Source organism: Micropterus salmoides, unplaced genomic scaffold, assembly GCF_014851395.1.
Source record: "Micropterus salmoides isolate LMB-PRFRI ecotype aquatic unplaced genomic scaffold, ASM1485139v1 Ms_hic_scaffold_12, whole genome shotgun sequence".
NCBI classification, from domain to species: domain Eukaryota; kingdom Metazoa; phylum Chordata; class Actinopteri; order Centrarchiformes; family Centrarchidae; genus Micropterus; species Micropterus salmoides.
Window position 1 is genome coordinate 16899085 of NW_024040263.1, and position 20990 is coordinate 16920074.

At 40.6% G+C, this 20990-nt stretch overlaps 2 protein-coding genes across 6 annotated transcripts in view; both read left to right on the forward strand.

The window, feature by feature from the left end:
• The window catches only part of rhbdl3 (rhomboid, veinlet-like 3 (Drosophila)), a 65236-nt gene extending 59185 nt beyond the window's left edge, over window positions 1-6051 (forward strand). For all 4 annotated transcript variants that reach the window (XM_038713751.1, XM_038713750.1, XM_038713752.1 and 1 more), the window contains 3 exons: window positions 1916-2016; window positions 2659-2719; window positions 3913-6051. In XM_038713751.1, the coding sequence (XP_038569679.1) occupies window positions 1916-2016; window positions 2659-2719; window positions 3913-4184 (434 nt within the window). In that variant the 3' untranslated portion in view covers window positions 4185-6051. The remainder of the gene's footprint in view (window positions 1-1915; window positions 2017-2658; window positions 2720-3912) is intronic.
• A 3044-nt stretch (window positions 6052-9095) lies between these two features.
• znf207b (zinc finger protein 207, b) lies at window positions 9096-15186 on the forward strand. 2 transcript variants are annotated; one of them, XM_038713755.1, is made up of 11 exons: window positions 9096-9255; window positions 9767-9893; window positions 10053-10191; window positions 10468-10656; window positions 11554-11629; window positions 11808-11869; window positions 12086-12225; window positions 12582-12680; window positions 13439-13684; window positions 14088-14244; window positions 14392-15186. In XM_038713755.1, the coding sequence occupies exons 1-11, from the start codon at window positions 9215-9217 to the stop codon at window positions 14541-14543; spliced, it is 1428 nt and encodes a 475-aa protein (XP_038569683.1). In that variant the 5' UTR covers window positions 9096-9214; the 3' UTR covers window positions 14544-15186. The 2 variants fall into 2 exon arrangements, with proteins under 2 accessions (XP_038569683.1, XP_038569682.1); XM_038713754.1 differs by lacking the exon at window positions 12582-12680 and having other exon boundaries at window positions 9215-9255.
• The last annotated feature ends 5804 nt before the right edge of the window (window positions 15187-20990 follow it).

A 20990-nucleotide genomic window follows, 5' to 3' on the forward strand; every position in this document is an offset into this window, starting at 1 on the left:
CTCATATACCTACCATCAATAATATACACATGTCAGTGCCATCACGGAGACAAATGAAGGAAAAGATGTACTGAGAAATGAAAAGTGGATGGCATGGATGTGTGCACAGTGGAAAGTGAGAGTGAATGAAAATGAAGACAAAAAAGAGGGGATGAGAGAGTTTGTATTTGCGTAATTTCATTGTCCAACTAAGCATGTCTTGAGCTCCTTTTTTCTTTCATCCTGTCTCTTTCACACAGACTACAGTGAGAACACATTTCCTCTGGGGACTCTGTCTCTGAACATCCCCATATTTAAACTTTTGAATGCTTGAATAGAAATAAATGCTCGACTGAATCTTTTGTGCACGTGATGAATTGGTACCAAGGTGCTAAAGAGAGCAATTCCCTGTTTGTGGCAGCCCAATTTGTATGAATGCCTTTGTTTTACATAAAATCACAACATGTGCTGGTACAGTATGAGCAAGCCTCTAATCATAAAGGCCTATTTATAATACACCCACTTTAAAAAGCAAGCAAAGCAGGCTTTATGCCATTCAAAATAGATGTTTTAGTGCACAAATGGTCACAGTTTGTACAAAGACAGTTTAAATTAGCCATTTATTCACTGTGTCTGCCAGTGTGATCCTCGAAGGGAAAAAATATACAAATTCCTCCTGAATAGTAAAAGCTCAGACTCAAGATTATAGCACAACAGACATGTCAAATAAACAAATAAGGCACTGAATTGTTTAGCATTGTATTGCATTATAGAATGTATCCATTTATCCCCACAATGGGCATCTGCCAGGCTAAACAAATCTTATCTATTTGAGAAAACATTCTCACCACAGGGTCCATGAAGTAGCTGGAGCTTTCCATCATATCAAGTCATCTTCATTTGAAATGAAGTTGGCCCCATTGGCACAGATGGTAGATTTCCATTGTTTTGAAGCACTTTAAAGTGACTATGATCAATGTATTTATATTAACAAAGCATCACGAGTGCTTGTCTGTGAAATGTGATGATGATGATTCCCTGTGAACCCACAGGGAATCATCACCAGACTGTGCAGTTCGCCTCAGCTATATCAAGCTTTCATCATCTTTCAGCCCATTGTTTTGCTCAGATTAACCCACTGTGCACTACCTGCTCAGCACCTAACAGCAGACAGACCAGGTTAACAAATAGCTGGTGAACTGGTGATGGGGTGGTGATGGCGCATAGATAAGATACTTGCCTTTGGTGTGGGAGACCTGGGTTGGATTTCCCACTGTGAGACATCCACCACTGTGTTCCAGAGCAAGACACTTAACCCCTAGTTGCTCCAGAGGCATGCAACCTCTCACATGTATAGCAATTATAAGTCGCTTTGGATAAAAATGAATAAAAATGTGAACGTAGTGGAGCATTTAGCAGCTGAAGAGACAGATATTTATTTAGTTAATGGTCAACTGTTCACTAACAAATTCACTATCTAAACTTACAGTATAAAAGGTGATAATATGTTAGTGTTGTGTTTACAGTCTGTGCTGCCTCCAGGTAGCCAAATAAATCAGTAGCTGTTTCCAAGGTCAATAATGAACCTTGAACCTCTTATCAATTCTAGTATTTCAGATGTTATTTTACCTTAACTACATAACACTCTAATATTTAAAACATTCCCCAACACAACCTCTTATTGTTAAAAGTCGTGATTTCAAATTGGGTTTTTATACTGAAAAAAACCCCCAAAAAGAACCAAAAGCAGCAGTGGACATCTTAAATAAAGGTTGAATGCCATTGTGTATTTCTATGTGCAATAAAAGTTCATTGTCAAAGATCTTGAGTCTTCCTCTTCCTGGGGATGTTGTTGCTTTTTCCAGATGTGGATAATACAAAAATGGCCTCATTTTTGTTAATGTACCTAAAGCAAATTCCTTTATCATCACTACAGGCTCTCTGGCAGTATCGGTCACCGATATGACGGCTCCTGTTGTCGGGTCATCTGGTGGAGTGTACGCTCTGGTCTCAGCACATTTGGCCAATGTAGTAATGGTACGTTTTTATGTGTGCAGATTATTATCACATCACTCAGTTGTCCTGTCACTACAGAACACTGCCGCATCATCAAAGCAGTCTGCTCCGGGCCCCAGCAGCTGCTGCTCTATCTACAGATGCCATACATTCCTCACGATCCCCATCAGTTTGTCCTTTTCCCAAAGATCACAAAGTGTGTGTGCACACATTTATGTGACAGCATGTGAAGAAATCCCATCCCACTGACATCTGTGTCTGCTCTGTTTGGTCTTAACTCCCCATCCTGTGGGTCATTACACATACATGCAAGGCGCTCAGGTGAACCTCCATCATGTGTAATTGGGTACTCATTATGTTCCCTGCCAGATCCTCCACAAAATTCTTGGGGTCAGGGTGGAGGAGTTTGTCCTCCTCTCAGCTGAAATCATATTATCTAACACAGCATGAACAGATTGGGGGGTCAGAGTGTCTCTTGGGCTTTCAAAATTGACTTGAATTGAGACAGAGGGCAAGATCTCATGTCATTTCATATCAGCATGTGTGTCTGTGTGTGTGTCTGAGGAGGACTTGACCTTCTAGCACTGTTCTTGTGTCTTTATAATCAGAACTTGAAGATGTCCTAATGAATTCTCCTTTCTCTCTTTCTTTCTCTTTTTGTAGAATTGGTCGGGAATGAAGTGTCAGTTTAAGTTATTCCGGATGGCCATGGCTCTGGTTTGCAGTACGTTTCAATGAAGATGCCACACTCACCTCAGTTTAAGAATAATTTTTCAGCAGAAGAGTTGCACTTTTAATCTGCTTGTGATAACTGTTCCATCACTAGAGTCGAATCCTTATCAGACAAACACAATTTTGCTCCAAAGGCAACAATATTAAACTTTCTGGCTATGCATTTTTCAGACTGCATAAAAGTGCCCCTATTCATTTTCTGTTACGCCATAAAATCGCTTTGCAAGGCAGTGTGGGATTCCAGGCACTGCAAGACTGACCAGCGATGCACAAAAAAGGGAAGGGTTGAAAGTTGATTTACTGAAAAACTCACAACAAAAAAGTAATGCAGTGGGGGGTCAGAAAGTTTAGTCTTTATCTGCTGAGGATCCATGTCTGTGTAGGAGAACACCATGACTGCTGTTTCTGGGGTCTCTTGCCTCCAAGATGACAGATACAAACAAAAATGATATTCTGCTTGGCACAACGTCAAGTAAGTTGTTTAGTAAGAGTTGTTTACTCACACAGTGTTTAACATCGATTACTTGCCCATGACCCATGACACGCCCACAACAATGGGTGACAGTGGGTCTGCACTGTAATGGGATTTGGAAAACAGGGCTATAATGTCTAGTGAGAGATTTTAGATCATTTAGCTTCTAGTGTACCACTAGATGTGTGACCCATATTGTGGAGTAGAGATGTGGGTTTGAGCCAGGAATTTCAGATCTTCAAAGAATACAAAGTTAAAGAACATAAATAGCTTTTATTAACACAGACCTTATCCTCCTTGCCCTTGCACTGTTGCACTGATGAGAGTTTCTGTTGAAAGATATGCTTAAATTGTCTTAAAATCTGCATTCTTCTCCATTGGATTAAAGAATAGGTTTGCAATTTCTTTAGTCTTTCAACAGTAGTCTGTTCATTCTAGCCATTAAGAGATTCTTTAGTAATGCGAACTGTAGATTTCTACCCCAATTACTTACACTGGAAGCCAATCTAAGCGATGGTGGTGGAACTCTACAAACTGTGCTTGGTGCAAAAATGAATAGTTTTACATAGTATCTAAATTTAATATGATGCCTCAGCAGATTGTATTTAACAAATCAAGGGAATAGCTTCTGAAGTTATCTACAACGAACTACGTACATACTTACACCTTGCAAATATTGTGTTTTTTCTCTTTCTCCCTCTGTCTGCTCACAGTGAGTGTAGAGTTTGGCCGGGCCGTGTGGCTGAGGTTCTACCCTCCGGCCTTTCCTCCGTGCCCCAATCCCAGTTTTGTAGCTCACCTGGGAGGAGTGGTGGTTGGTCTGACGCTGGGTGTGGTGGTCCTGCAGAACTACGAGCAGCGACTCCAGGAGCAGTCCCTGTTTTGGATATTCTTCTGTGTCTATACCCTGTTTGTGGTCTGTGCTGTCTTCTGGAACATCTTCGCCTACAGCTTGCTTGATGTGCGACTGCCCCCGCCACCATGACTTGCTTATTAGAGCCAGACAAGACCCTGTATCCCCTTTATTGCTCCACTGACAGATTCCTCACCAACAGGAAGGATGAGTCAGCCCTTATATCCTGAGGTTTGTTGTGGGTTGATCAGAGTCATCTGACAGCCACCGTCCTACATCCAGCGCTCTGATGCAGGGAGGCTCCTGACATGCAGCAGCCCTTGCTATCCATCTGCCTACCAGCTACCTTCTGGGTTAAGCCTTACCATTGTTGTTCCCGCTTACCATGCCAGCTAACCTCCACCTCTTTGCTCTTTTACTACATCTCTGTTTTACGTTTGTCTCAAGAGTATCAGCCAGTTGGACATTTGTTGACAACACTGTATTAACAAATGAGAAGCCTCGGATCTAACACAGCAAAAACAGTCCTGTCCACATTGCTTAACCTTCTCTGCCTCTTCCGCCTCAATCCAACGGTGCCTTCTCATGGAGACGTCAGCCTGATGAAAGTATTTCTGCACAGTTGCCTCTTGTGTAGGGTGACAGCAGTAAAACCCTGCAGTATAAACGGTTTTCCAGGCAGAGAGAAGTTCATGAAAATCCTGTGATCTGCCTGCCTCCATCAGTACTGTTCATCAGTAAATGAACAATAAGGTCATTAGAGAATTTAGGCTTAGTTGGTATTTTGTCATCATTACAAGCGACTCATACACACAAAAGGTTTAGATTAACCAGAAAGTAGGATATAGAGAGAGCACATAGTGTATAGGCTACAGCAACCTTCATATATTATCATGAATTTACCTTTGTAGGAAAGTGTGGGTTACTATTCAGTGTTGCCTTGAGCAATTGGCACTTCCCCAGAGAAGGATTTATTTGTGTTCAGCGCTATTTGAACTTGTGTCTTTTTGCGTGTGCGACAATTGTACCATTGTGTGTACAGATAAAAAAGAAGCAGAAGTGCCATTCAGACTTTAAGCTTTCCAAAATGATGCCAAAACATTGCTACACGCAGTAGGGGAAGAGTGCATCCCCTGACAAGAATTTGTGTAAGAAAAATTAATCTAATTTTGATTGTAAGGAATCGTTGGAATGTAACAAATAATGTTCACGATCCTTGAAGAATCTCTTGCTGACACAGAAAAATTTTAGTTATTTTGTTGTCCCCTCTGGGCATTTGCAGTGATTTTTACAATGGTTGAAAATTGTGAAGAAGTGACAGAAGTTTATTTAATGATTGGCAAGGTGGTGAATTAAGGAAAGTGGGATTAGGCTAATTCACCGCTGAAAACATTCATCGATGGAGACATCCGGGCCGTTCGGAATAAATCTAGTCTTTTTTCTGATTACCAATTGAGAAGAGCACACATGCCTGACCTCAACTACATTCGGGCTGGGGACGTTTTACTCTCATACAGGAGGCAGTGGGGGAAAAAAACTAAATCAATACTCTCTCATTAGTTTCTGTCACAAATGAAATTGCTAATTGATTGAACTGGGATAGAAAACAACCCCAGCCCTCAGCTGTGTCTGAAACTGTACTGTACTTTAACCTCATGTTACGCTGGTAACTGCTTCGCACAAACATTATTATAATGTAATTATACACAGATTAATATTTTAACATGCATTTGCTGTTGATTTTGTTTTAACTTGGTGATTATGGTATGTTGTGTAAATTGTTTGGTCGGTCTGCATTGTGATATGTTAGTTATATCCTGTATGTATCCTATTTAAACACTTGGTAAAGATGGCCTGGGATTGTATATAATAAGGGCTACTGCAGAAAACTGTGTGAGGGGCAAATTGCTGAAAATATTTTAACATTGTGCATATTTTGTAGATTTGATATGTACATAGCGAAGTACATTAAACAGTTTTATACAGAAACAAAATATGATTTTGATGGATTTTTGTCCTCATTTATTTGAGTAAATTAATGTTCTTGTTTGTCTGTGCATTGGTGAATCTGACTGTCCTATGGGTATACAAACAGTAGTAGTTTTCATATGATTTTTCAGTTTAGCTACTGTGCTTGTCATCTTTTATTGTCAGTGTATGTGAATAATTTTAAAACATTTATCTCCAATTGTCCTGTCCAAAAACCTCATTGTGACCTTACCTGAGGTCTGACATGGTCGCACTTACACATACCACTTTCAATGAAATATTTAGGGACAGAAATGACCCCACTATTGTGAAAAGTGCTCAAACCATGCAGGTTTGCTGCATTAAAACCAGATTAGCTTCAAACTCCAAACCCAAAGCAGACGTCAAAGTGATCAATGTATGTGGGAGCATACAAGAATCAGCCATAATTCATTCAGAGAAGGGACCCCTTAAGCTGTCAGTGAACGTCTTCTCTGTCTAGCCGGCATGAGTGTATGGAGAGTAGCCGTTTTGAAGGCGTACAATGAAAAATTCATTAGGTGGCCAAGGAAAGCCGTCTTAGTTGTATTTCCCCTTCATAAATCTGCTATTCCAGAGGTAATCATTCACCTTGGTGAGAAAGAGAAGACAAGGGGAGCTGCAGGGAAGAAAAATCTGTCTGAACGCATTTGTAGTATCTCTGCATTTATGCTGCCTGCTGAGAGCAGCACTTGTTCCAATTTGGCCCTGTTTTAATATGCATTTCACATATTTTTAGGTATACACAAGAAGTTGGACTGACAGTTTATACTCTGATGAATGATTATTACAAGTGCTTTTAACCAGAGGAACGGTCTGACAGTGGCATTGCTGGTGTAGTACTATCCATTTTGTCATCCTGGTCTGCCAGTGTTATCTATGCAGTATATTTGTGCACATGTGTAGGGTTTGGGGAAGAGCACAATTGTCTCTGCTCTTACTATTTTTACATAAACGGAATGTTGGTCCAGTGTACATCAGACTGCATCTTGGCTAAATCAGTGGTCTCTAGTATTTATAGGACACATGCAATTATGACACTACATGGCCAAACGTATGTGGACAACCAGGCAACTGTGAACACCAGTACATTATATGTGATTTTGAACATCTCATTCTAAAAGTATGAGTACACACACACTGGTGATATTAGCATGTCCCTTAATTGGACCTGAGGGGCCCTAGCCCAAACCAAAAGTAAAGAAAAGATGATTGACAGGGATGTCTACATACTCTGGCATATGTAATTTTGTACAAAATACACAGTCTTTTAAAAATTACAGATTGGATGCCAAAACACATCCATGGTGCCAAGGCACGGGATCCACTTTCCTTTTCTGCAACTTTGTCTCCATCAAGTGGATACTGATGACAAAACAAGTCGCGAATGCAAGTGCAAAGATGTCTTGCAAGGCTAGACAGCATGCCCAATGCTATGGGCCTCTTCACAGTGTCCAGAAAGGTCTAGTGTAGATAAATAGCCTAACTGGAAAGAAATAAACACGCCGTACATCCTGCCAGAGAGATGCGTTAAATCACGGCCAGCCAGAGGTGTGAAATCTAACGTCTTTGTACCTGATTAAACATGCGGATAATTTCCAATTCATACACTCACCTAAAGGATTATTAGGAACACCTGTTCAATTTCTCATTAATGCAATTATCTAATCAACCAATCACATGGCAGTTGCTTCAATGCATTTAGGGGTGTGGTCCTGGTCAAGACAATCTCCTGAACCTGTCAGAATGGGAAAGAAAGGTGATTTAAGCAATTTTTGAGCGTGGCATGGTTGTGGGCCGGTCTGAGTATTTCACAATCTGCTCAGTTACTGGGATTTTCATGCACAACCGTTTCTAGGGTTTACAAAGAATGGTGTGAAAAGGGAAAAACATCCAGTATGCGGCAGTCCTGTGGGCAAAAATGCCTTGTTGATGCTAGAGGTCAGAGGAGAATGGGCCGACTGATTCAAGCTGATAGAAGAGCAACTTTGACTGAAATAACCACTCGTTACAACCGAGGTATGCAGCAAAGCATTTGTGAAGCCACAACACGCACAACCTTGAGGCGGATGGGCTACAACAGCAGAAGTCCCCACTGGGTACCACTCATCTCCACTACAAATAGGAAAAAGAGGCTACAATTTGCAAGAGCTCACCAAAATTGGACAGTTGAAGACCGGAAAAATGTTGCCTGGTCTGATGAGTCTCAATTTGAGTCAGAATTTGGCGTAAACAGAATGAGAACATGGATCCATCATGCCTTGTTACCACTGTGCAGGCTGGTGGTGGTGGTGTAATGGTGTGGGGGATGTTTTCTTGGCACACTTTAGGCCCCTTAGTGCCAATTGGGCATCGTTTAAATGCCACGGCCTACCTGAGCATTGTTTCTGACCATGTCCATCCCTTTATGGCCACCATGTACATGTTTGAGATCTATTCACACCATGCCATTTGGCAGGAGATAATGTAATTCAGAAGGACTGCAGTTTAATGTCCTACCTGCAGACACCTAGCACTAAACACACACCTTTAATTAACTTTTTATACAATAAGAAATACAAATACAGCAACAAAAAAAAAAAAAAGAGAGAGGCAAAAACAAGTACAAAGGTAGGTAGGTAATGTAGTAGCCTATTAAGTTTAGTATTGGTCGTTATATCTTTTTGTTTATTTCTTTGATTATTTTTGTTACTTTGCAAAGTCCACGGCCCGTGTATTGTTATTGCTCTCCGGTGTTGTTGCACCTATACATTATTTAAGCTGTTAAGTCATGAAGTGTTATGGGTTTACAAAACTAAATTTCGACCTTTGAGTTAGTGAAGCGGAGGCCCACATAATAATGCAACTTGAAGCCTGCAAGAACACCCTTTCAAATCATCATATGGTCAAAGAAACTCCATCAAGAACTGTAACATGGACTGGTGGTATTTAATGTAACACTCTCACGATCATGGATGTATGAAGCCTCCAAATCTAGGGGCGTGTCTGTGACGTGACGTCTACTTTGTGTTTACGCGAGACTACATCGTCCCCTACAACTTCCTCCTGCTAAGCGCCATTTTCGGCGTTGTTGCGGAACTACAGCATGCTGTTGTCAAACAGATAATAAGACTAGTATTTACCGTTGTAAGACATCTTTTTCAGTATTTGTTAAGATGGGACGAAAAAAGAAGAAGCAGATGAAGCCATGGTGCTGGTATCCTTTTGGCTGGATGACGATATACCAGCGTGGAAATGCTGGAGGCTAAGTTACATGTTAGCTTGACAAAAGGAAGGCCCAAGCTAGCGCCTCCGTGGGTTTATCGGCTTAGCTGTTTGGCCTTCAAATCGCTTTGATTTTATCCAGTCTATTCTTAATATCTCGAACGTTAACTGGTTTGTGTTGAGTTAACTGTATCGCTAAGAGAAAACGTAACACTTAAACCCTGTTCTGATGTTAGCTAGCTAACATATTAGCCACGCATTGACGATTCAGCCCCAGTTAACATGTATGATTTAAACTTCCAAGGCTGATTACCCTGAAACCTTGTAGTTTTAAAAGTTGGGCATTAACCATACAATGAAGACTAAGTTGCGCCTCAGATCAGTCATCACTAACGTAATTTTTTTCGAGTCGTGTGACTCTCTGCCTTGGTGAGCTCAGGTGTATCATGGGTGTTTTGCTCATGTTTCCTGTTTCGCACAAACTCCATAACTCCTTATGCAAGGTACTGTAATCGAGACTTCGATGATGAAAAGATCCTCATTCAGCACCAGAAGGCAAAGCATTTTAAATGCCATATTTGCCACAAGAAGCTGTACACTGGCCCAGGCTTGGCTATTCATTGCATGCAGGTGGGTTTCTTTTCCTTTATTTAAACTAGTTTAGTTCCTAAGTATCTTACTTTTCTACTTCCTGGAATTTAGGGCCATTATATGTCCTCGTGAAGTGGGCAATGCATGTACTTTGCATGTTATGACAGTATGCACTGGCTCACTTTGCATGCGTTTCAGGTACACAAAGAGACGATTGATAGCGTACCAAATGCAATTCCTGGAAGAACAGACATTGAGTTGGAGATTTATGGTATGGAGGGGATACCAGAGAAAGACATGCAGGAAAGAAGACGGACGTTAGAACAGAAATCACAAGGTTTGTACACTTCCATGTACTTTTCTTGCCAATTTGATAAACACAATGATTGTATCTTTGTATCCTAAGGCCTAGATGGCAGACTTAAGTGTTTCTTGAGATCATGGGATATCCCGATCTCAGTTCATTGTATGTTCCGCAACTACTTGGCTTCTGAAGGCTGTGTTCTTACATTAAAAGTAACCATGTTTCATCTAGAGCCTTGGGTTAATTTACATTTTGTTTAAGCCCCACCATTACCTTTTTAATATGAGTAATACCTCTTTCTGATTTCAGAGAGTCAAAAAAAGAAGTCAAACAACCAGGACGACTCTGATGAGGAGGACGACGATGATGATGAAGCAGGACCCTCGGCACAGCAGGTTGCTGCTGTCCAGCCCCAGCCAGGTTACGCTGCTCCAATGGCACAGCTTGGGATGCCTCCAGTGACTGGTGCACCTGGGATGCACCCTGGAGGATATCAAGGCAAGGAACTCTTCATAAAGGAACAGTTGGGAATCAACACTGACAAAAAATACTCATAAGTTCACTGAGTTAGACTCCATTGAATTTACGTAAAGCATGTCACCTTAAGGACTCTCAAAGCTGAAACTCTAAAAGGCACTAAATACCTTTTTATAATGTGTAACTTTGTGGCAAGTCTTCTGTTAGGTGTGTTGATGATATCTGCGAAGATGTATGAGCTTTTGTGCCTTTTCTTTTCTTTTTTTACGTAAGAGATTATAGGAAATGGATCTCTACAGCACTGCTGTTCATATTTTGCCAAGGAATGTGTTGGCCAAAAGTACCGAACACAAGCATTAGTCATGCATTGTGACTTTATTTCCTATACTAAACTCAAAGTTAAGGCTTGAGACTTGAATGTGATTTGCAAAACTTCGACCTGTGCTGTTAATTTGAGTGGTTGGGTTGTTGGACATATGTCGGTTTTTCTCTTTAATTTTAGCTAGAATTTATATTTTATAGCATTGTCACATGTAAACCTCTCCCACCATTTTCTACATTATTTGTGTTGTCTTCATCACATCTCTGCATTTAATAATCTGATTATAGTTTGATGACTTAATCCTAATTTGTGTGTGTCAGATGTATATTCTTTAAGTAAGATATGACACACTATACTATTGCTCAGAAGTGTCCACATTGCCAACCGGTTCAGAACTGCAGTCTGAAAAACGTGTAGCAAAATTGAGTTCAAGAAACTGTGTGATTACAGCAGGAAAAAAAGTTTCTAGGATTTTTGCACATGGATTCATTTGTTGTGGCTTCAGATTCCTTGGTGTGTAAGCTGCCTGTCTGTAGGGGGATGTAGCGTTGAGTTGTTGGTAAAACGGAACATGTCCCTCTGACTCATTGTTACAGGAATGCCTCCTATTATGCCAGGCGTTCCTCCCATGATGCACGGCATGCCTCCTGCCATGCATGGAATGCCACCAGGGTAAGAGCTCTCATTCACTGTGTGTTTAAACTTTAATGATACCTTTTTTAGGTTCAGTGTTTTCTGTTTGATTCTTTAATTGTACTGATCATATGTTTATTTTGTAATATAAATTAGATGTAATTTTCCTGTAGTTATAGTAACACCAAATCATTATTGGTCTTATTACCTTGTACAGCATGATGCCAATGGGTGGAATGATGCCTCCCATGATGCCAGGGATGCCTGGTATACCCCCTGGTGAGTTGTATTGGGGTTACACAAGACATTTATAATCAATATTGGTGGTATTTTTGCAACACTATTGTTGTTGAAAAGTTTGTGATTTCTAACAAATTATGTGGCAACACCACTGAAAACACCCATCTTTATGTTGCGTTCAGTGTCGTGCTCACTGGCAACCAGATTGGATTTCCTGTGACTAAGAAGGGTTATTGCACATGTTTGATTGTTTAGGAATGCCACCTCACATGGCTCCAAGGCCAGGGATGCCCCATATGGCCCCGGCACCTGCAGTAGGAGCGATACCCGGTCGACCGGCAGCGCCAGTGGCCCAGCCCGCTGTCACCAAACCCCTTTTCCCCAGTGCGGCACAGGTGGGCACCATGCAACACATACAGACCTTTTAGAGAATTTAGCTGTTTGTCGGTCTCATTATTCACTGTCAGTAGCATTCAGGTTTTATGTAATTAAAACTTCCATATTGTCTCTTATGAACAAAGCACTTATTTTATACATATTTGATTTCCCAACACTTCTGATTTCTGATGTTTTGTTTCCTCATTTCTGCAGTCAGCTGTTCCGATATTTTCTGTCCATCTCACCCCCATTCTATTTTTTTTAATCAGTGTCACTATTGCGTAGTATTAATTTGTTCTCATAATAGAATCTGGATAGATTATGTGGACATGTTGCACTCCAATGCTGTGATCTCCTTTCCACCATGCTGCAGATGGGCTCTGATGTTCAAAGCAGCACAGCAGCCATTTCCTCTCCACCTGCAGACCTTCAGTCTGTCTCCTCGCAGCCTCTCTTTCCTAACACGCCACAAGTACGCCCACAGGCAGCACTTTGACTTGGACTGTGGCAGCTGCATGTTGCTTATTTATTAACTCTGCGTTGTTGTAAACTAGGCTGATTATTAACAGTATTTGCCTGGGAAGCCAACTGGTGCATCAAAATGAGCACGTTGGCCATGATGTTGGTGTCGGAGGATAATTGTCCCTGACAATAACTGACACACGTTTTGTCTGTGAGCTTTATTAGCATGCATGTGCTTTAATTAACACAGAATGAGGCATAACAATGGATTTTATTTTGCATCATCCACTCCTTCTAACCTCTGAAGCATGAGTTCTGCAATAACTACTCATAATCCTTTTCTGATTTCTAAATGTCTCGTAGTTATACTTGTATCTTAGGAATGGTGTTTCATATAATGTTTAATTGGCCATGCTGGATACAAAGGATTGAACTGGTTTAGTGCTGTTTTGTTTTTTTTTGTTTTTTTAAGTAAATGGGTGTAAGTGTATAGTGAGATCTTTTTTTTATTCCTCAAATTAAAAAGATTTATTGGGATAATGTAATTCACAAGTCAAATTAACGCGTATATTCCACATTTAAAGTGGAATCCTAATACTATTTCACTATATTCAGAGTGACCAAATCATTAAAAGAAGAGTAACTTTGAGTGTTTTGTTACATGATGGTCAAAAAGGCTTAATCCGTTGAGTATTTTTGAGATTTTGTTTTGTATCTTAAGGTAAGAAAGTATCAGTTTGCAGTTACCTGTATTGTGTCTTTGCACAGGCCCAGCATAGCACTTCAGGAGCTGCAGCTTCGAACTCCCACAGTACAGCCGCCTCCTCCGACCCTCCCAAAGCAACATTCCCCGCCTACACCCAGCCCTCTGTCTCTTCTTCTTCCACTTCTTCTTCTAACCCCTCTAGCAGCACTGTGGCCAAACCCCCTGCCACAGTGGCCACTAAGCCTGCCACCCTCACCACCACGAGTGCAACTAGTAAGTTGATCCACCCTGATGAGGATATCTCACTGGTAAGTTGCTTGAGCTTTATTTTTTGCCCTTTTCACAGTAAGTAATGACTGATACACATAATAGTACATTTAGTGGTGAATGGGTTGGTGCACTATTAGACAATCGTTCTGATTCCTAATAGCAATAATTGTGATCATCGTGAAATTAGAAATGTATTTAATATCCACAAAGTGTGAAATGGAGCTCTTAGATTGTATATCCTTACTCTTACTTAGTAGTTTCTCTTTTTTGGTTACGTTGAAGGATGATTCTGAACTTGAATATCCTCTGTGTGAAATCAGGGCACGCCAACATTGGTACCCAATTCCGCATTTTTTGTGAGTGTTTATCTTTGTACTGTAAGGGGCATAACTGCGTTTCATTAGTCTGAATGTTTGCGTTGTGTGTTGTCCCTGCCAACAGGAAGAGATGAAGGCCCAGTTGCCCCGTTACCAGCGTCTTATACCCAGGCCGGGTCAGGCCCATGCGGCTGCTCCACCAGTGGCGGCTGTGGGCAGCATTATGCCCCCACAGCAAGGCATGCCACCACAGCAGCCAGGCATGAGGCATCCCATGCATGGTAAGGAAGAACTGGAGAACGCACAAGCCAGAAGCATGTTGCATGTCACATTAGCTGTGGCATAACTTTATTTATATACACTAAAGTTTAAGGGACATCAGCTGTTGAATCTGTTAACACATTCTGCGCTCTGTGTTCTATCTGCAGGTCAGTATGGCGCTCCTCCTCAGGGCATGCCAAGCTACATGCCTGGAGGGATGCCTCCATATGGGCAGGGTCCTCCTATGGTGCCCCCTTACCAGGGAGGCCCTCCCATGGGCATGAGGCCACCCGTCATGTCTCCGGCTGGGCGCTACTGAAGCAGCAAAGCATCCACCACATTAGGTTTGAGGTTAACACCTTTCTCTCATCCTTGTGCTTTTTCGAACCTAGCTGCAAACAAAGAGCAGTAAGACCAGTGGTGGTGAAGACAAACATTATTTGTTAGAACACGTGGACGTTTAATGTAACATCTTTTATTGACAAACAGCAAAACACCACATTAAGTCCCTGAAAGCTATTGTCATTTGATCATATGTAAGGATATTTTTTGTTCCCATAGGTTTCACTCAGGTTAATAGAAGTGAAGTGTGTTAAAAAGATTCATATTTCTTTTGAAGCTGCTGGAGTTACATGAACGTACCAACCCCTTAAAAAGGCAAGTTTCTCTTGTAAACATTTGATTAATTTTATTTTTTGTTTATTTTTTTTGGTAGATTGATTGAGGCCCTCACAGCATGTTTAGGTGCTGTTGGACTTGCGTCCCCAACCTTGGTTGGTGAGGGTCTCAGTGATGAAAATGATTCCAACCTAAGTAGTGTTACAAATCCATGACTCATCAGTCTCTAGCTTTATTCTTATTTCAGGTTTGTTTTTAATATTTCCTGGTCAAAAGGGTAACCTGTATGCATCCTTTGTAATGTTTTATGAATCTGTTGTAATAAAATTCATCTTGAAATCCAATGCTGGTTTGTCCTGACGTACGTGGAGGTGAGTCATGAAAGGTTTGTACTGGTGCTGCATTCCTAGACATCTTATGGCTCTGTTTAACTACAGGATTTCATCAGGTATTTAAAAACCAAGTTTGCCATCATCTGTTTTTGTCATCTGTGGAGTGCACCTTACAGATTTGTAATAAAAAGCTTGATATTAACGTACAAAAACATTCTTTACAGTTTAGGAACGGCTTAAAGATTTAGTGTGTTAGTCTTTTTTAACACCAGCATAAAACTAAGATGTTGGCCAACTTCTGGTTCCAAATACTGCATGTTACCTCACGATAATGTTGGAAATAACTGCAGATTAAATTATGATACTTAACAGCAGTGAAAGAGAAACATGTCATTCCTGATTCACTTTTTTTTGTTTTTTGTTGATTTTTTTTGTCTGTCCATACCAGTACTGAAACACGCATGCATGAATTCTATAATGTCTCATATCAGTTATGTCCTCATAATCTACTATAGGGGTCAAGCAAAACTACAAACCCAGCTCTACAGTAGCTCAGTATTAAATTTCAATTTTGTGAAGCTCAGTTTTTTTTTTATTATTAAAAAGTTGATTAAAACATTACTTTCATTTGACTTTCCTCTTACCACAGTATTGCAGCTTATCAGCCGTATGCAACTTTATCAGCCATTCAGTGGTTTAGAGGTTTATCCCTGTGCAAATCTCAAATAGTAAATGACTCAGTTTGCACCTGTGATTTACAGTAGCATGTACTTCAGTTGCTAGTGCATCCATTCCTGCAAAATATGTATTGTACAAGTTTCAAAATGTTATGACAAAAGAAAAACATCTTTAGCAAGGAGCAGTGGTCACAAGAAGACCCTCACCAGCACTGACTGATACCTAATATTGGATTGCTAAACAGCACAGACTACGATATAAGAGTAACAGTAAATCAACATGTGACAGTCTCAAGAGAAACTGCTTTGCTAGATTGATGTTTACCGCAGTGCTAGTTTGTATTGCTGGGTGGTTTTGTGTGTTCATTAATTTTTTTAAAAATTTTTTTATTATATGTTCAGAATGTTTTACATACTCATCAGCCAGGGTCATCTCTACTCATCCTATGTTGGAGATTGCTCCACTGGAAGCAATCTCTGAGAGAGTGAACCTGATTGTGTAAAGTTGTAGATAACAGGTGCACAATACTGAGTGTAGTGCACACATGGATCAAAAAATGGGGGTACAGGAAGTACTTAGGAGGTATTTAGTGTGGCACAAGATTTTCCTCTGCCCATATCACTTACTGCTTTGTATTTGTTTTTGTTGTCTGTAGCCCATCCATATCAGCCTTAAAACCCACTCAGCTGGCATGACAGGTCAGTTAAACCCAGTAAGTACCTGATGTTCATTATAGTGTGGGTCTGTCCTGTACAACTGGATGCTAGGCTATTACCTGCTGTGTTGTGTTTAAAAGTATGTTTTTAAGATAAATGAATCTTACATAAGAGGATGTCTTAAGTGACATGTTAATTCCTTTTTTAGCTATTTAAAGGTAAAATACTTGGGAAATGTAAATGTTGAGTTTATATTGTTTTGTCTGGGATGAAGTGGACCAACATGGTAAGTAGTCAGCAGTGGCCTTAAAGGTTGTGTGGGGTGTTGAAAGGTCAGCTCACCCTAATGAGCACTTTCCTCTAGTCCTGTCTAGCGCAGTAGTTCCCAACCTTTTTTTTTTTTTTTTTTTAAAAGATTCTAATTCCATAAGAAAGATTTATTTTTTTTATTTTTTAAAAAGGGTAAAAGTTAAAGCAGCAAAGATGTTCTGATCTCGAGTTCCGAGTATGAGTCAAGCTTCTCCCTTCCTGGTAATAAATAACCGTGTCTTTCAAGCTTAAAACACAGGCTTTCTGTCCAAAATATGAAGCCTAATTCGATTATTTGAGCTCCCTCCAGCGCCACAGAAGACAATACACAGCTGTTTTAAAAGGCTGAGTGGTCCTCGTGATGAACATCTGATTTAATGTGTAAAATCATGGGAGTGCCCCTTTTTGAAATGAAGTCTACTTGTGAACAAAAAGGTGAACGTGGGGAGAAATTAAACACGATTTTGTGTAACAAATGTTGTTTTTCTATTTTGACCCTTTTAATCCTCTCCTGATCCCTCATATACTTCATGGAAACCTGACCTCTGGTTGTGAACCGCTGATCTAGCAGATACTTTTGATTTTAAGATGGAAACAAAAGAAAGAAACCTTGGGCACACAAAAACAAGACTACAGCTAGACACCACTAGAGATAAGAGAACAAATGTTTTTTAAGTTTGATTAGTGTTTGCAACCGCATGTACTTCATGAAGTGCAGGATCAGAAGTAAAGATTAGCTCTTAAAACCATTGTGGAAGGAAAATGGTTCTTCAAAGTTTAAATGTATTAAATCTGAGGTTAATGTGGTCTTGACAAAGTCATATGATACTCAATGTAAGTGTTTTTCTTCAAATGTTCTTGTTTTTGGATCAGGTGTATTTTTATTAAATGAATACAAGCTGTCCTATAAAGAATTATTGTCCAGAAAGTAACTTGATATTTGAATGAAAATGTGACTCAGATGTTTTGAACATGTGTTTTTTTTCTTCAATAAATGAACTACATTATTTTGCTGCCACTTCTTTTTCTTCAATCACTGATTCAAACTTGAGGTGAAATTCGCCATTTTGAAGCTCCATGGCCTTCAGGTGCTCAGTGTGAGCGAGCATTCAAGAACCAGTGCGCCACCTTGTGCCTTATGGTTGATATATACGGACCCCTTCAACAGATTCACGTTAGACCACTGCTCAGTGACAAAGGCAGGAAAAACCCCTGGTATGTTAGACTGTCTGATTAATTTATTGTTTACAGAAAAAAAAAATGCCATTTGTGTAAGATGAGATCTGGTCATCCCTGTTAACTGATCATAAAGTAAAAACATTGTTTAAAAAAAATCAACACTGCGGTGAATTAATTATGAAAATGATGAAGTAACACAATTATTTTCATTTATTAAATAACAATTTGATTTTTAGGGGTCGGGAACCCTATTGTTTTTGCTCGGATTTTTTTTTTTTTTTTTTTTTTTCGTGCATAAAACTCATACTGTGGCCTAGACGGTAACTATTAGGGACGCGTAACTCACAAGGTAGGTTCACAGCCTCAAGAGTACCTCAGGCGCCAAAATCCGCACACTGCTACCTCTAGGGGGCGCTATAAGCAAGGTCAACGCGTTTGGGCTTGGAACTTCCGCCTAAGAAGGGGTGTATCAAAAACCTTATATCCACGCGTTCGGGGGATCGAGCTGAATGTTGTGGTATAGGCCACGCCCGTTTCCGCCTAGACGTTTTTTTTCGCTACATTGCGAAAACTGAAAAACCTATTTTAATGAACTCCTCCGAAGCCGCAAGTCTGATCGACACCAAACTTGGCACGGATAATCTCTGGACCAAGCTGATGAAAGTTTGTAGAGGAAATTTTGATCCGACAAAAAATGTCGCACTTATATGCTAGCAAATGTTACGAAAAAGCTGCTAACGGGAAATTATGTCATATCTTCCCTTTGGAATGGCCGATCGACACCAAATTTGGATAGTTAATGTGGGACGCCCTCCTGAGGGCCTGTGTAACTCGCCCCTAGGGGGCGCTATTTAATCCAAGAAAATTGTTCCTCTATAACCACAAGTTCAGGCTGACATGAAACCAGTGCGGAATTCTTCAGCATGGTCCCCTTACTACAGGCACCAAACTTCACCCACGCCCATGCCCATAGGTGGCGCTGTTATTGCAGATTAAAGACGTAAAAAAAAAAATCCCATTGATTTACATGCATTTTATATCTCCATAACCTCAAGTCAGATTCACACCAAATTTCGATCAATTGTTCCCCATGGGGCCCTGATAACACCTGAAAAATTTGGTGGACCTCGGCCAAAAGGTGGCACTCTAATCGAACCCCAAAACCCATTCATTTCAATGGGATTTTCAACCAAAGGACATTTTGCAGGATAACTACGGCTCACTACATTGCACATTCATAAATCTTATGTCTACGTGTTTGGGGGATGCTGCCGATTCCGATGGTATAGGACCCGCCTGATGATGATTTCATTTAGCCAAATCGCGAAAACTGGAAAACCTATTTTAATTAACTCCTCCGAAGCCACAAGTCCGATCGACACGAAACTTGGCACGGACCATCTCTGGACCGAGCCGAAGAAAGTTTGTAGAGGGAATTTTGATCCGACAAAAAATGTCCCAATTACAAGCTAACAAATATTTGCGAAAACGCTAAAAACAGCAAGTATGACATATCTCTGGCATGGAAAGGCCGATCAACACAAAACTTCAGGACCTTATGTGGCATGCCCCCCTGAGGTTTGGTACAGTTAGCCCCTAGTTGGCGCTATTCAAAAAAATCCCATAGACTTACATGCATTTTAGATCTCCACAACCACAACTCCGATTGATACTAAATTTGGGGCAATTGTTCCTCATGGGGCCCTGATCACACATGACATGACATGACATGGTGCAGTTCGGCCAACAGGTGGCGCTAAAAGCGAAGCTCAAATCTCTCACTAAAGCCCATACATTCTTATAGCATTTTCACAGGCAGGAAGTTTTGCCTCTGTTTGGAATTGCCCATCAACACCAAATGTGGGGACCTTGTGCGACACAACGGCGGCGCGCCCTGACCGACTCACGCGCCCTCCACGGGGTCAAGGGGTGCGGCTTGCGCCGGGAGGCTTGGACCCTGCTTACAACTGCTTGCAGTTCTAGTTCTTTTTGTATTGAAATATTTCCTAATTTTGATTCAGTATTGTTTTACTTAATATCGGCCACTTTGGTAAACATCACATGACCTTTATGTTTTTAACTTCAGTAATTACCTACAACATAACTAGGTCATTAGATGCGTGTACTGGTGTGTAATGAGAAATGGAAACTTCCTCTGGTGGGCACTTGTGTATATTTCCAGGAACTAATAATGTGTTACAACTATCAGTGAGGGTAGATTTCCCTTCCAGGTCCACCATCTAATTTTGACAAAGCTTAATGAATGGCAAACGAACCTTTAGTTGAACGCTAAAAGTCATTAAATGCATTTCTAATGCGTGATAACGCCTGAGCTGCAGCTTCTCAAACATAAGCAGACTGATTGTGGTTTCCTGCTGGGCAAATAGATCTTCAGAACAATAGTTGTTCAGAGCTGGTTGTACATCACATTGGGCTGCGGCGATCTTTTGCCATGATAGTACATGATGTAGGACCCATAGAGCAAACCTCCTGTAGAGATAAACATCGCCTGCTACTTTTTGAGTCTAACTTTTAGCATGTGAGAACTAAGTGTCAGGTCTTCTGGTGCGTGTATAGATGAATGATGGACTTGGCATGGTTTGTGCTTTTGTAGGTTTGTGCCTCACCATGCGTAGTAAATCTTTTTTTTTTTTTTTTAGGGTGACTAAATTTAAGATTTACTATCTTGTTTCCGTTTCTTGTTCTGCATTCAAATTGTGTTACACCCCTGCAGTGGTCAATAACTTCCTGCGCCATTCACTTTTACATTGACAGCTTTTTCTCATGTCCCCTTTGTGGACTGGGTTAAAATGCCTGGAGCTCCAGTTAGAAATGTAGAAGATGTCCCCTAGTCTCAAGTGTCACAGAATAGGTTTCAAATCAAAAAAGTCAAGATGTAAGTCTTTTAAGTCTCTTATTGCTGAGCTTTGAAATGGCATCTACAAAACTAAGTAAGAGGGATAAAGTAGCATTTCTCAATTCCATTAAAAAAAA